General features: G+C 40.2%; 1 protein-coding gene across 1 annotated transcript; it reads left to right on the top strand.

Annotated features, from left to right (window-relative positions):
• The first annotated feature begins 5,603 nt into the window (after positions 1 to 5,603).
• Positions 5,604 to 14,559, top strand: LOC106588276 (alpha-2,8-sialyltransferase 8F). Its single transcript, XM_014177108.2, has 9 exons — positions 5,604 to 5,751; positions 10,121 to 10,204; positions 10,422 to 10,508; positions 10,592 to 10,736; positions 10,824 to 10,936; positions 11,275 to 11,361; positions 12,507 to 12,624; positions 13,589 to 13,753; positions 13,826 to 14,559. The coding sequence occupies exons 1-9, from the start codon at positions 5,669 to 5,671 to the stop codon at positions 14,018 to 14,020; spliced, it is 1,077 nt and encodes a 358-aa protein (XP_014032583.1). The 5' UTR covers positions 5,604 to 5,668; the 3' UTR covers positions 14,021 to 14,559.
• The last annotated feature ends 2,369 nt before the right edge of the window (positions 14,560 to 16,928 follow it).

Here is a 16,928-nt window from a genome sequence, read left to right as displayed (position 1 = left end):
GAGGACATTTTCAAATGAAAGTAAAGGACAGTAATGTTACGAGTAAAGTAGGAATCACAGGTTTCAATAGACAATAAGATATTAATGTTTCAAGAAAGGAGTGTATATATTTGGCCTTGGAGAAGCGCTTTTATGTGCTGACTGAATGGAAGCTGATAATGAGTTTTTTTTTACTCCACTGGTCTCAGCTGGTCTCGGGAAGAAATTATGAGTCCTCACTGTCCGAGACCAAGTCAAGACCAAGTAGAAATGCATCCGACACCAAGACAAGAACGAGAAACTCAATATACCATGCTCTACCAACTGTAGCTCAGTTGGTAGAGCATGGTGTTTGCAACACCAGGGTTGTGGGTTCGATTCCCACGGGGGGCCAGCACAGAAAAAAAAAAAAAAAAATTTGAAATTAAATGTATGCATTCACTACTGTAAGTCGCTCTGGATAAGAGCGTCTGCTAAATGACTAAAATGTAAATGACTCGAGTACTACAACACTTACTGCTAAAAACATAATTCCACTTTGACATGATGGGATATTGTGTGTAGATCAGTGATACAACATCTCAAAGTATTTGAAATACAGGCTGCAACACAACAAAATGTGGAAAAAGTCAAGGGGTGTGAATACTTTCTGAAGGCACTGCACCTGAGGAATGCTGAACTCCGTTCTCTTATATCATGGCGGGTTGAGTATTGATAACTGGGGAGAAAATGGCGACTGTCCTTGAATCTGAAAGTGCGGCAAGTGAAGTGTGTGACAATTAATGGACAATTTGAGAAATCAAAGAATGGAACAAAACGAGCAAAAGTCATAGTAGGAGACCGGTTCAATAATGCATTTGTTATTGGCCTGTGTTTTTTGGACAAGGAGATTCATTTGGGAAATCCATTTGTAATATCGAGGACTGTGAAGAGGCAGTGGGAAAGGTGGATTCAATCAAGGTGACTAGAAGCGGCCTTGTTACGGTTAATTGTGTCGATGAAGAACAGACGAAGTGTGCACTGGACCTGGCTAAATTGTCCATGTCAGAAGTAACATTTATTGATCTTCCGAGCAGGGCGCATGCCAAAGGAGTCATAGCTGGAGTCTCGTGGTACATATAATGAACAAAAATATAAAAGGCAACATGCAAAATGTCCAGAAACAAATAACTTTCTTCTGAAACTCGTCAGTCTATTCTTGTTCTGATAAATTAAGGCTGTTCCATGTGAGAAATTGCCAAGAAACTGAAGGTCTTCGCTGACCTTCTAGGCAGGGCAAAAGAACACAGACACTGGACAGAGGAACTCTGCCTAGAAGGCCAGCATCCCGGAGTCGCCTCTTCACTGTTGACGTCGAGACTGGTGTTTTGCGGGTACTATTTAATGAAGCTGCCAGTTGAGGACTTGTGAGGTGCATGTTTCTCAAACTAGACACTCGAATGTACTTGTCCTCCTGCTCAGTTGTGCACCAGGGCCTCCCACTCCTCTTTCTATTCTGGATAGAGACAGTTTGCGCTGTTCTGTGAAGGGAGTAGTACACAGCGTTGTTCGAGATCTTCAGTTTCTTGGCAATTTCTCGCATGGAATAGCCTTCATTTCTCAGAAGAAGAATAGAATGACGAGTTACAATAGAAAGTTCTTTGTTTCTGGACATTTTGAGCCTGTAATCGAACCCACAAATGCTGATGCTCCAGATACTCAAGTAGTCTAAAGGTGGCCAGTTTTATTGCTTCTTTAATCACGACAACAGTTTTCAGCTGTGCTAACATAATTGCAAAAGGGTTTTCTAATGATCAATTAGCCTTTTAAAATGATAAACTTGGATTAGCTAATACAATGTGCCATTGGAACACAGGAGTGATGGTTGCTGATAATGGGCCTCTGTACACCTATGTAGATATTCCATAAAAAAAAAATCAGCCATTTCCAGCTACAATAGTCATTTACAACATTAACAATGTCTACACTGTATTTCTTATCAATTTGATGTTATTTCAATGGACAATTTTTTTTATTTTCTTCAAAAACAAGGACATTTCTAAGTGACCCCAAACTTTTGAACGGTAGTGTATGTTATTGAAATTATTGTACAACTTAAATTGGTCTGTTGTGCTGGGAAAGTGGTTTAGTACAGAGTGCTGGTGACGCCTTACGCCATCCATTCCATACACTTTATAATTAGGTGTTGGTTTACAGAGAACATAAAGAAATTGTGCCAATGTAAGTGGGGTAGGAATACGCAGTAGGGTCTGTAGAATATAAATATAGTTTTATTTCATGGGGGAGTGTTGCTGGCCTTTTACCCCACCTATTCCATTGGCCTCAATGCACATCACTGAATATTACATATTGGCTTATAGACAGGGTTGGGGAGTAACTGATTAGTAACTGATTAAATCAGTTACATGTAATCTGATTACCCAAAAAAATCTGTTATGTTACCAGCTAAGAATATTGTAATCAGATTACATATACTTTGGAAAAACTTGATTATTACTTCTTGGATTACTTTTAAAATTCAGAAAGGATGTTTGTGGGGGAAAAAAATACATTATGACACTATTCTGTTTTTCTCAATGACATTCAATTCAGCATTGAAAAAAGGCGCAAGTTTAAGTTCCACCTGAGCGAGTCTGACCACAAGCCAGAGACCACTATGAATACACCAAATGTGTTTGATGGATCCTGTTTGTCTTATTCTAAAGCCTGTTAAGGGGAAAGTAATCAAAAAGTAACTGAAAGTACAGGTATATATATATATATATATATATATATATAACTGTAATGGATTACATTTAGAAAAGAGCCTACCCAACCCTGCTTATAGAGAAATAAATAATTATTTGTGCTGATGTAGAAGTGGGGTTGGGAGTACTCAGCAGGGTCTGTTTGTCATTTCATTGGGAACTGTGCTCTACAAACCCAGCAGCACTGCAATGCATTGATTACACTGTATTTGAAACAAAGACTTTTTGGGCTGTAGATAAAAGTAGAGTACCTGTGTCATGAAATGTGGGTCTCTAATGAAAAACAGTGGTGAGCAAAATACTCAATTGTGATACTTGAGTAAAAGCAAATGCTATACAACAAATTCCATATATTAAGCACACCAGATGGCACGGTTTATTTTTATTTAAATAAATAAATAAATATATATATAGACAGTCAGGGGCACATTCCAACACTCAGACATGATTTACAAGCGCAGTATGTGTAAAATTGAGTCCACCAGATCAGAGGCAGTAGCAATGATAACGCATTATATTGATAGGTGATTTGGACCATAGTGCTGTCCTGCCTGAGCATTTGAAAGGTAATAAGTACTTTTGGGTGTCAGGAAAAATGTATGTTATTAAAAAGTACACATTTTCTTTAGGAATGTCGTGGAGTAAAAGCAAAAGTTGTCAAACAAATAGTAAATTACTGATATCCCCAAAAAAACAACTTAAGTAGCAGTTCAAAGTATTTTTACTTAGTTGCTTTACACCACTGCTGATGACACACGAACACACACAAGCGTGTGTGTATTACTGTGAGGTAGTAACAGCTGAGCATTGGTATTGTGATTTATGTTGATTTGTTCTGAATTTATATTGGTTACAATGGAATTAATACTGGTATGCAGAAGAACAAACGTTGCTCCACAGCGCTGCCCATCCATCCCCATGCTAATGCAAAATTGTATCAATGCAAAACTGGTCAATAAAACAAATTATTAGACATGAGTGTGACTGTGTGTTTCGTGATGAACAGGATAAACGTGACTTAAACCTTATATTTCTGCAGTGTAGCAAATCCTTGATTGGGCTGAATAGAAACCTCTGAGACACACACCAGGGTTGGGCTCACTTCAGAATTGAGTGAAGAATGCCTCAAATTCCAATTCAGTTCTTGAATTTGAATTGAAGTAGTGAACAGGATAAAGAATTGCCATTTGAATTAAAAGGAAATATAATTGAATTCAGTGAAATTCAATGAAATGCAAATGCCTAGTCTATTATATAAAAAAATACATGTTGTGCATAAAACAAACATGTCATTATATACAGTACATGCATATACAATATTATCAAAACAATTTATTTTCAGGACAAACTCCCAAAATGAAATAAACCTGTATGTGAATATTCTAAAGTTATTATATGTCATTAATCACTTAAATTGTATTCAATATGGGGAAAATTCTCAATTTCCCAGAATACAATAGTTTAACCCTCAAGCTGACCCTGAGGCCTCCAAAAATATACCAAACAAATGAAATAGTTGGTGGAAATATAATTGGCTATTCTAATTATGTGTTCACATGCGATCGGTGTTAAAGGGAGTTCTTAGTTCCCAGTGGGAAAACCCTCCAACTCGGAATTACATTAAATGTTATTACCCAAATTGCAACATTTCACCACAGAGCTTTTACCTTTTCAACCAAAAGATGACAACAAATCAATTTTTGACAATTACAACCATATTAGTATGGAGAATGTAGTTAGTTTGACCATATATCATTGTTAACCAAGCTAGCTTTACTATTCGAAATGTTAGCTAGGTAAAATCTTATTGATTGAATAATTGTTCTGACTTCAAAGGCACGTGAACACATTCATATCGGACTTACGACTTCCCATTTCCCACGAGCACTTGAAGACACCCTAAGCACTAAGGTTAAAAGAGTATATGAACATTGTTTCCAGAGAAAAGAGATTCTTTGGTATATGGAAGTGTGACCTGTCAAATTCAATTAAATGTATGTTCTATGACAGGAATTTCTTTGAATTGCACTGAATCACAGAATATCCATTTTATTGACCAGATACACAAATGGCCACTCGAACAACGAAATTAAATGCCTTCAAAAATGCAAGTCAGTCGGGAGGAGGCAAGATCAGGTGGGACCATTCTCGCCAATGAGAGGGCAGGTAGTCGCGTGAACAACGGGCACAACTCCGATATGAAGTGTTTTTTCTCAAAGTTGCCGGGATGTCAAGTGTCCTACTTATATCAGTACACTCATAACAACCTAAGCGTTACGAAACTTCTGTTCGATCAAATAAGCCACACGTAGCAAATAAACCATACATTTTTTGTTAACGAAATTTGACACTCATTGACCTCCATACAAAAACTCCTGGCTTGGTGAGCGAAGAAAAAAAAAAATACCGCCACCTGCTGGCGAAGACAGATGTTAGGCCTAGTTATCCCTCCCTCTCCGCCTCTTCCTCTTTGACCCAATTAAATTCCACTTCCTGTCACTCAAATTCTACATCTTGTGGGGTGTGGCCTATTCAATTAGAATTTTAACGAGTTGAATGGAAGTCAATTCCAAAATTCAGAATTAAGCCCAACCCTGACACACACAACATCTCAGTTGCATAATCCTCGCGTCCTCTCCCCCTTCTCAAAATCCATAGGAGGAGATGGTCAGAGGGGAGGGACCTCTGGCTTTCTCATCCAATGGGTTTTGTGCAGGCGGCAAAGAGAGGACACGAGGAGTATGCAATTTGAGATTTGGTTAGTGCTATTTGGTATCCTTGGGATGTTCCTACCCTAAACCCTAACCATTTAAAAATGTCAATTTCAGTCGGGTAGGGACGTCCCAAGGACCATTGAGATTTTCCTACAGACACACCTCTATTCCCCTCCCTGATGGACAGATAGTGTAGTTGTTGTGCTGTCATTGTGACCTGTTGTAACAATGTGTTACCTGGTTCTATTCATTCTCCTCTGCTCCGGAACTCTCCTGTCTATTACGCTCATAGACTACTACCAACACCAAAGGTACGTTTGTAATACTGTGAATGTGTTTCAACCCAATAAGTAAATTTAATAATGTATTGTGCGTTTGTTTTTGGACAGACATTGGTTAATTGATAATTGACAGCCGTCCCACCAATTTGGCCTAATTATGTGCAGGTGATTAAAGGTGTGGGAGAGGCACAGGGGGAAGATCTCAATTGCATACACCTCGTGTCCTCTCTTCTCCATCTCAAAACCCATTGGAAGAGAAGGTCAGAGGGCAGGAACCTCTGGCTTACTCATCCAATGGGTTTTGAGGAAGAGATGAGAGGACATGAGTATTCAATTAGATCTTCCCAACTAACAATTCTAGGGAGAGAATGTTTATGTTACCTGTTATGTTCCCTTGAAGTTTGAGTGTCCAGTTTTCAGTTAGTTAGGGGAAAATTCTATGTATGTTAGCAAAAACTTAACGAGAACCTATTTAGCATGTTTTGCCATTTTAGTTAAGAGAACATTCCCTTAATGTAAAAAATAACTTACCCAGAAAGTGGTTGCTATGTTCTCAAAATATCCAATATTAATGTTCTAGACATGTTTCATGGAACGTTGCAAGAACATTCATGTGTCCAGTTTTCTGATGGTTAGGAGAATATTCCATCAACGTCCCACCAAACATACACAGAACATGGTTGCCATGTTCGCAGAATATATTGATGTTCTAGACACATTTCATGGGAATGTTGCAGGAACATTTCTGTGTATCAGTTGTCAAAATGTCACCTGATGGTCCTGAAGAAACGTTCTCCCCCTCTCAATGTGCATGTTCATTTATACAGTCATTATTATTCAGCATGTCCTCACCAGGGATTTCAACTCACAACTTCATGGCTGTGTTCACAGGCAGCCCAATTCTGATCTTTTTTTGTTCTTTTGACCAATCAGATCAGATCTGAAAAGAGCTGATATAATTGGGTCTGGGTGGGAAAGTGGGAAAGGCCCTAAGTCCATTTCCAAACGGGTCCAACTCTAATCTACACTGAATTGCCAAAAACCTCCATACCACTCAACAACTTCAAACAGACTCTGACCTGTCCAAGGAGGCAAACTGACTAAAGGATTCAACAGTACCCAAACACTCCTCTCTCTCGCTCTCTCTCTCTCTCTCTCATTTTCACACACATTGTGTAGTAGTTAGAATCCATAGAGAAGCTTAGTATACTGTGTGCTCACCCATCCTTTGCCTCCATCACTTTCTCTGTGTTGTCTGTTGCCATCTCCCTTGTCTACTCCCCCACAGGCTCTCTTGTCTATTCCCTTCACAGGCTTACTGCTGTCTCTGTTTCTTGTCTGGTGTCTCTCCATCATGTCCTCCTATTCTGTTGCTGTCTCTGTCTTGTCTGTCTCTCTCCATCATCTACTCTTCTGCTGCTGTCTCTTTCTTGTCTGGTTTGTCTCTTTGAAATCTAAAACAGTCAAGGGAATGCTGGGGTAGTTTAACTTGTTTTGGGCCTGTGTCTGAGTGACCTAAATCATCCTCTTCCCTACCATTTGCCCCTGGCTGCTGCTGTTCTAAGTACTCTACTGGCCTGATGTTCTCATCTTTCCTCCTTCTTAGCACATCTGTAAGGTAGATGTGCAACAAGTCATTAGCTAGTTGTAAAGGGCGACTGCACTTCATGATTTGGTTCATTAAGAAGCGGCCATGACTGCGAGTGGCCATGACTGAATTCAAACTTTACTTGGTTTCAGGATGTGGTTTGATGTGGGTGTGTTCGTAGGTGGGAAGAGTTAGCCAAATTATTTCAACAATAAGTTTTAGCCGGCTGGTGTGCGACCAGAGATGGGCCATCCAAAGTCAATCTCTGGGGCTAGTTAGGGGTTGTCAATAAATTATACAATGTAAAAGAGATACTATTTTCATGCTGCACACCTTTTAGTTTTCTCATTAAATGCTTTCAATATTTGTATATGAATTTCTACAATTTTAGAGGTTTTTAAGTCATTGAAATCTGGAGCTAATGGAATTTTAACATTATTGTCCCATACATTGTTTAATTTACTGACAGTCCCTAACTAATCCTAAAGGGACATCCAAAGTCAACCCAAATTTACCACATGCATTACAATCGGGTCACGTGCAGCTGCACTTTGAATTGATGATATCTTGCTTGCTGCCAGCTGTGGATTGAAACAAATCCAACCTTCATTTACGTTGTGATGCAATCACAACCACAAGTCTCACAAAACTCAGTTTTTGACGAGACTGACCTTATGGCAAATGATACTTTGTAGTAAATTTTGACAGTAGAATAAATGTTCCTGACTCATATCAATGCCACAGGCTGTTTTCTAAATGGGAAGTTGTTTTTTAGGGACAATTGCTCTTTTAAATGACTGTTTACTGACACAACCAGGGCAAGAAAAACTCAATGTCCGTGTAACAGAGCAACACAATTCCAAACAAGATAGATAAGGAGCGACGTAGCCCCTAGGCTCTATGAATATAAAGAGACATGAGCCAAAACATTTGACCTGTAGAATGGAGAAGCTACTAGTATTGTTAGCTAGCCAGATTGCCACAAAGTACTGTTAGCTAGCTACCTACAAAGAATTTACATCTATCTTGCATATTAGTTTGAAGTAGTTTAACAGGCAAAAATTATCTGGTTAGCTACATTATTACAATTCACATATAGCTATCTGATAATTATGATGTAAAACTGTTGCTTGGTGTATATCTTGTTTCTTCTCTATTGCCATTGTTTTCCTGGCTGGAAGTTGGTTTAAGTCCATAGTAAGTTAATACGGCTAGCTAGCTACCCACAAAGAATTGGTAGCTACCCACAAAATGTATATCTACCTTGCATAACATTCGTTTTAGGTCATTTATGCCTGTTTAACTAGCTGGCTAGCTAGATTATTATGATTCACATATCTAGCTGATAATTATGAAGTAAAACATTTGCATTTTGTATATATTGTTTCATCTACTGTTGCCATTGTCTTGACTGGAAGAAGGTTCAGTGAATGGGGAGGTGAGGTACTCGGAGCATATGAGAGTGGAGCACGGTAGTATGCATATTGAGAAACGCCCTGTGTCTAATGGAGAGATTTAAAGAGTGATTTAGTTAAGTGATCAACACAATGCTTAGTATATTTGGAGTTTCTGTAAAACACATCCTTCTGTTTCACATGTTCTGTTTGACACTCAAAGTACAGGTGTATGGTCACTAGACTTGAAGCTGAATTTTCTAGATTAATCTCATATTGTTAATAGGGATTGATGCCAGACTGGATGTACAAAGACAGAGGACACAGATTATTCACTGTTCCATTGTATTGATGACATTCTGGAAAGCAGATGACAAAGTCACTACCTTTTTTATTTGGGTTTCATACAAGCCTCTCTGGCTGGTGTTTACAGAACATTTGGTGCTGTTCGATTAGACTATAAAGGCACTGTCTCCAAGAGGTCATTTTTAGACTTTTTCCCCACTTCTGTTTTTTTCTTTCTGCCTTCGACTTCTCCCTGTTGCAACTTGTATTCAACCAGATTGATTGTCCCCCACGATGAAATCGAGGAGGGGACTGTGGCTCTGTCTCTGTCCGTTAGTACATTTGTAGGTTTGTTCGTCACATGCGATATCTCAGACAGCACAGGCCCGATTTGGACGAAACTGGTGTGAATGATGCATCTTGACATAGAGATACGAAAATAAAATAAAAAAACAATACAGATGTTGGCGCCATAACAAGCAAATAAAATAAAAATACAATACAGATGTTGGCGCCATAACAAGCAATTGAAAATGCTGACTTTAAAGGTCACACCCCTCACTCCGTTTGACCTAAAGTCATGAAATTCGGTACGTAAGTCTTTCTCCTCACAAGGAACAAATTTGCCTCAGAGACACACAAGGTCTGCCTTGATAGATTTTCCACCATTTTTAATTTTGTGGAAAAACACAAAACGCTACTCCTCTGGCACCGAATGACCGATCTGCATGAAACTTGATATGTGGCGTCTATGGACAATCTATGGTCTCTCAATGCAATATTTTCCAGACTAGTAACTAAAACGACATGGCCGCTATTGACCAAAAAAACTATTACGTGGGCGAGGTCTGGCATATAAATGCATATAAATCAGTCCCAGATATTCATATTGTAACTAACAAATTTAGTACACATTTTGCCAACACTGTCAAAACTCAACATATACAAGAACATCCATGGCGCTATAATGGGCTTTTTATTTTTTACTATGAGTATAGTTTAATTTGAATTGGCCCAAGGAAGGTGGTGCTGCATCATTCGTGGGGGATGACATGTTTACTGTTGCCTTGTTTTTGATTGGCTTTACCAACGACTGCTCTCCTTTGTTCGTGTGCGTGCTTGCATGTTGCAGAGATGGGTTCCTGGACTCTGTTCAGAAAAGGTTGCAGTGCAGTGCACTGAGAGAGAGACTGGTGACCATGACTACTATAAAAAAGTAGGTGGAGTTTTGAATTTGCATGATTAGCTGACACCATGATGTCACTTAATCTTCCTGGGGTCAGTGAGTGAAATAGAGAGTTTCTCCCTTTGCCTGACTTGTTTTTCCTATGTTTAATGATCATTCTAGTACATACAGTATAGATAAGATCAACATGACAATCCAACTTCCATCCTGATCCAACAAGTTCTCGGTGTGTGTGTGTGTGTCTCAGAGTGGACATTGCCCTGTTCTCTCAGGAGGTGAGAGAGCTGATGAACTGTCCTTGGAGACTCAACCTCACACACAGAGAACTATACAGGTGAGACACACACACACACACACTTTGCTCAGTCTTGCGATCTTCTGCAACAAACGTCCTGTTGTTGCCCCCCGCCCCCCCAGGACAGAGTTGTGGTCGTGCTGTAATGCGTCTGATAGGCTGATGGTGACCAGACAGAACACCAATCTGAACCAGAGTCTGTCCTATGAGATACACAGGTGGAAGAAGAGAAAGGTGGACCAAGCACTATGGGAGATGCTGCCTCAGGTGTGTATGTGCGCAAGTCTTCAGTTCTCAGACAAACTTAGTCATCACACGAGCGTGGTTTACCAGCATGTGTGTGTGTGTGTGTAGACCGTACCCTGGAGTAAAGGTTCGTTGAGTCGTTGTGCCGTGGTGGGAAGTGGAGGAATCCTGCAGAACAGCAGCTGTGGAGCGGAAATAGACAATGCTGACTATGTCATCAGGTATCAGCAACAACACAATCAATCAATCAATCATGCAAACATAGATCAATCAATATGTTTTTGGTAGTTAACTATTGTAATGTAGTGCTGTTGTGTAGTGTTTAATGTTGATGTTATGTGTGAATGTGTTTGAATGTTATCTGAATGTTGATTTATCTTATCGTAACTGGCACCTCTTTCTGAGTATATCACCCGCTTTGTTCATGGCCCTTTTTTTTTCAGTTAATTGTAATGTTGTGAATGTTGTTGTTGTGAATGTTGCTTTAATATTGTGTGAATGTTATTTATAATCTTGTGTGAACGTCGTTTGTAATTTGTGGTGTTTTTGTTGTTGACAGGTTTAACCTGGCTCCTATCAACAAGAGTTGTGACGTGGGAGTGAAGACAGACCTCATAACAGCCAACCCTTCCCAGATCAATAAAGGGTATATACACTGTCAACAGGGTTGGGGAGTAACTGATTACATGTAATCTGATTTAAAAACCGTAATCAGTTACATTACCAGCTAAAATATTGTAATCAGATTACAGATACATTAGCTGATTTACTTCTTGGATTACTTTTAAATTCAGAAAGGATGTTTGTGAGAAAAAGACATGACAACTTTCTGTTTCCTCAATGACATTCAATTCGGCATTGAAAAAAAACTGCAAGTTTAAGTTTTTCACTTGAGCGAGTCTGACCACAAGTCAGTGACCACTCTGAATACACACCAAATGCATTTGATTGACCCTTTTTGTCTTCTAATGCCTCTCAAGTAATACAAAACACAATTGCTGCTGACAGACATGATAGACTACATTGATTGATGGACATTGTCAAATTGGCTAGCTAGCTAATAACAGATCACGTCAATATGGCTAGTTAACAAGCTACATTTCAGGGGATAAACTAGATGGCTGTATTTGTTTGCCATGTATAGTGGTGATGACAGTAGTCCGACTGACAACTTTACCAGGAAGAGGACTTGCCAATGTCATGCTCTTTCCAAAAGCCTAATCTCTGATGAAGCAAGCTAAATTACATGTTGTTTGCTTAGCTAGCTAGCTACATGCCAAATGGATAGGCTACCCTCGCATATCTGAAAATACATGATCAATTGATGTTTACTGATCATAAAAAGCATGCAGTTACTTGCTGTATAACTCTGATGGCGCTAAATGTGAAATAATTGGACATATGTTCTGACTATGCTTTTGAACAGGTGATGATATTAAAACCAAATACAGTGTAGTTAAAAAATATATTTAACAATCCCTTGTAAATGGCATGTAGTTATCAGAGCTGGGGTCTCCTTGCCCCCCAGCAGCCAAATCGAATGCTCTGCACCATATTGCAACGTTTTATTGATAACGACCTATATATTGTCAATACACACCATCAATACACATGATCAATACTCACCTGTCTCTGCCTCACACTTGTCCAACATGATTTCACAAACTCAAATAAATTCTTGACGTCAAGTCGATTCTAGACATTTGTTCAACTGCCACTAACATCGACCCCGCCTCTCACCTGTCTGCTAACTCCTCCCCTCACCTGTCTCCTCCCCTCCCCTGTCCTCAGGTACACTGACCTCCAGCGGAACCCTGGACACCTGGCAGAAGTCCTGTCATTCTATGGTCACGCTGATCTGCTTCTCCCCGCCTTCTCGTCTGCCTCTGGGACCGCCCCCTGCTTCAAGGTGCGCTGATACCATGAAATGATAAGGCGGGGATATAAGTTTCCCTAAAAACACTCCACTTGAATACAGCAACGACTGGAAGCGATTTTATTTATTTATTATTTTTTGTATATTTTTATTTTTTTGTATTTTTTTTTTGTATTTTTGGTTTTATATATTTTTTCTTTTATATTTATTTATTTATTTATTTTATTTTTTCTTCGTAGCAGGTTGGGAGATTTAACATAGCAGGTTGGGAGATTTAACATAGCAGGTTGGGAGATTTAACATAGCAGGTTGGGAGATTTAACATAGCAGGTTGGGAGATTTAACATAGCAGGTTGGGAGATTTAACATAGCAGGTTGGGAGATTTAACATAGCAGGTTGGGAGATTTAACATAGCAGGTTGGATTTAACATAGCAGGTTGGGAGATTTAACATAGCAGGTTGGGAGATTTAAATAGCAGGTTGGGAGATTTAACATAGCAGGTTGGGAGATTTAACATAGCAGGTTAGGAGATTTAGGAAAAGGTTAGGAAAAGGTTTATGGTTAGCGAAAATGCTTTCCTAACCTGCTACGAAAAATCCCTTCTGGTCGTAGCTGCATCAAAGTGCCATGTTTTTAGACCCAGACAGTGAGGCTGGTGGGGTTAGCTGTAGGAGGACAGGCTCATTATTCATTTGTAAGGAATACATGGAACGAAGTGGTTTCCATGTGTTTGATACCGTTCCATGTATGCCATTCCAGCCATTACAATGAGCCCATCCTCCTATAGCCCTTCCCACTGGTCCCAGATTAGACTAGGTAAAGTCCTGGTAACTGGCCCGGGTAAGGGCCGGGCCTATTTATTTCATCAATAAGTAGTCCACGGGCCGGACTTGGTAGTATTTTTAAGAATGACAAAATTGATAACTAACATTTTGATCCTGGGGGAGGAGAGTAAATAGTGAGGATGTCATTAATCAGTCTTTGTTCCGTACCAGGTGTATCACGCCCTCCGTAAGGCCCGCCCCCAACAAGAAGTGGTGTTCTTCCACCCAGACTACCTGTTTGAGCTGGGCAGGTTCTGGCGTCGTCGCGGGCAACGAGCCCGACGGCTCTCTACTGGTCTGATGCTGGCCAGCACTGCTTTGGAGATCTGTGAACAGGTGTTTGTGTTTCGTTTGTTGTGTGTGTTCATCTTCGTGTGTGATTTCTAAGTCTCTATCTCTTTCTTTCAGGTACATCTGTACGGCTTCTGGCCCTTCCCTCTGGATCTATCCCACAATCCTTTGCCCCATCATTACTATGACAACGTGGGTCCGAACCGCAGAATGCACGCAATGCCTGAAGAGTTCCTGCTGTTACTACAACTCCACAGCCAGGGGGCGCTACAGCTACATGTTGGACCCTGTACACTGACCCCTACACCCTAACCCATACAACCTTTGTTACTACAACTCCACAGCCAGGGGGCGCTACAGCTACATCCCTGTTGATAGCCCCTTGTGTAGGGATAGGCAACAGAAGGCTACCACACTAACTTGTATTCACACCCTGATCCCTCAGTCTCTGTGGTGAGACAATACTGTGAACACGACTTGAGATTGAATTTGGACCACAACTTAATAGAGCTAACAGTTTAGAACACGCCATAATTCAGCGTTACCCAAACTTGGCCCTGGGGACCTCAAGGGGTGCACATTTTGGTTTTTGCCCTGGCACTACACAGCTGATTTAAAATAATCAACTCATCATCAAGCTTTGATTATTTTAAATCAGCTGTGCACCTCATGGGATACCCAAGACGGAGTTTGGGAAACGCTGACTTAACTGTTTTAGAACTAAAAAGACCAAATAGTTTGGAATCTAACAAACTGAACTGTTTGGAACATGACCTAACTCATGACTGGTAAATTAATGTTGTTCCTTTACCAGTTTGTTTTGTGTTTCCAGATAAATGTCAGAATAAAGAGATGAAGGGAGAGAGAGTGACTAGGTGTTTTGTGTGTCCAATATGGCACTCTATTCACTACACAGTGCACTATATCAAAAGGGTGCCATTTGGGACGTAGTATTAGGGTGCGTTTGTTTACAAACGTGCAACACCCTTTGAATATGACCGGTGTCACTAAACGTCTGCCCCAAAAAATACTCAATTCAATTGTTGCCAGCAGCACAGATACAGTCACCAATGCTCTGGATAACATGAAAACAGCCTAACCAGCTCTGTTACTGCAAGTAAAATGGTCAGAGTGAGTTTCTCTCATTTGAGTCTGGAAGCAGCTGGCAAGTTAGCTATCTTTAGCCAGTTAGCTTGGGTGCTTGACCACTGTTGTGAGGTCAGAACATTTGGATCAACCCTCAGCCAGAGTGTCCAGTATGCGCTCTGAATGCTCCGAGAGTGAAACGCTCTGAATTTACAAACAGACAATCTGACAACACTGAATTTATGAATGCCCGGAGGGCACTCTGAGCCACTCTGGCACTCGAGTGAATTTACGAACACACCCTTAAAACTGTAGAGTCTACTGCCTGCCTCAGAGAGAGTACACCTGTAGTACTGATTTTAAAGAGCAACTGAACACAAGTTAACTGGTTTAAAATGGCCTATGTGGCATAAATATTAGTCAAACATTCATTCCAGACACAAAATTGAATAAAAAGTGTAAGTAGGATCATTTTGGTCATAAAGCCAGTATATTCCAGAGATTTGTGAGATTTGGGTAACTGAGGTCGTCACAATTTACATGAGAGTTGGGGTTTTGATTGCCTGGCACAGTCTAATCAAGGCTGGCAGTAATCAAATCATACAGAGCACAGCTGACCGGTGTGCTGCAGAGCACACTATCCAATCTCTCTCCAGAATCAACCTACAACCCACCCTGGCATATGCACAGATCTGTAGGAGCGTTAAAATGGTTATTCCATCAAACTTTAAATTATAGGAATAGTTCACCACGCAGAACAGAATATCCAGGTGCAGGTTAATGTCAGTGGCCCAAGCCCGCAAAAAGGAATATTCCAAGTTCGGATAGAAGGGTGGAGTCAGATTGCTATGATTTTCAATTGTTGAACTACTAGTACTGCCTGTTGATGTTAAGGAGGCAGCTATAGTAGCTGGATAATATTAACATCTTCGGTTTTTATTTCATTTGGGTGCTTACGTCACCTACTAACACCTTGGTACCCGTAGCTCCGGAGAAGGGTATGTATCGCAGATTAGAAATCCATAACGTTAAATAAAGAATCTCAAGGTTAATGCTATAGGTATTGCTATAAGGGAGTGTGAGACTATCGAAACATGTAACTTTCAGAGTTTTATCGTTGTTATTGATATAGTTTTACAGAGTGCTAAAAAGTATCGCTGTTTCTAGCTAGCATGTCTTTCTGTGATGGAGATTGTCGGCTGAGCTGCCGCTTTATGCTAGCGCTGCATTATGGGAGATGACGTTCTAGCCCTGTAAGGTCTGAATTGGATAAATGCGATTTCACGTTGTAGCTTGTTTGTATTACAGTGTTTTTGTACATGAGTTGTTGTATTTTAATACTGTCAACACTGAAAGCACCTAGCAATGTATTGGAGATGTGAGACAGAATAGGTGTTTTACCTTTCTTCATGCTCCTCTATAGAACAACTTGTCAGGTAGTGAATTAGAGTCTGATGTATTCCTGTCCTGTCTTTTCAAAAAATTATTGCAGGTTTGGTTCTATTGTCTAAAAATTACTTTTATACATTCTTTGTATTACATTTTTTTTTTTATTCTATACATTATAGCTTTACTAGTGGTGCCGGAGAAGGCAGACATTTTACGTTCCCCCAACCGATTGTGTTTTTTTGTTTATTTGCGTTGTTTGCAACTTGTTTTTTTACTCATTTTGTACATAATGTTGCCGCTACCGTCTCTTATGACCGAAAAATCAGGACTGCGATTATTCACCACGGACTAGCAGAATCCTTCTTTTCCTTTCACGACTCTGACGAGCCTGATGCTAAGGATATAATGCTTTCTCAGGAACAGGCCCCGATCCCCGTGAACTGCGTGAAGAGGAGGTGGAGAAAGAGGGGCCGAAGAGCAGGCTGGCTTCTGAGAATACGTAGGCGATCGAATAAACCCCCACTTCCCTCCATTCTGCTAGCAAACGTGCAATCTTTTGAGAATAAAATCGATGAGCTACGCGGAAGATTAAACTACCAACGGGACATTTAAAGCTGTAAAATGTTATGCTTCACGGAGTCGTGGCTAAACGACAAACACTAGCGACATACAGCTGGCTGGTTATATACTGTACCGGCAGGATAGAACAGAGGCGTCTGGCAAGACAAGGGGCGGCAGGGCTTGC

The sequence above is a fragment of the Salmo salar genome, chromosome ssa27 (assembly GCF_905237065.1).
Source record: "Salmo salar chromosome ssa27, Ssal_v3.1, whole genome shotgun sequence".
NCBI lineage: Eukaryota > Metazoa > Chordata > Actinopteri > Salmoniformes > Salmonidae > Salmo > Salmo salar.
The sequence above is the reverse complement of the archived record's forward strand: the minus strand, read 5'-3'. Positions and strand labels throughout refer to the sequence as shown.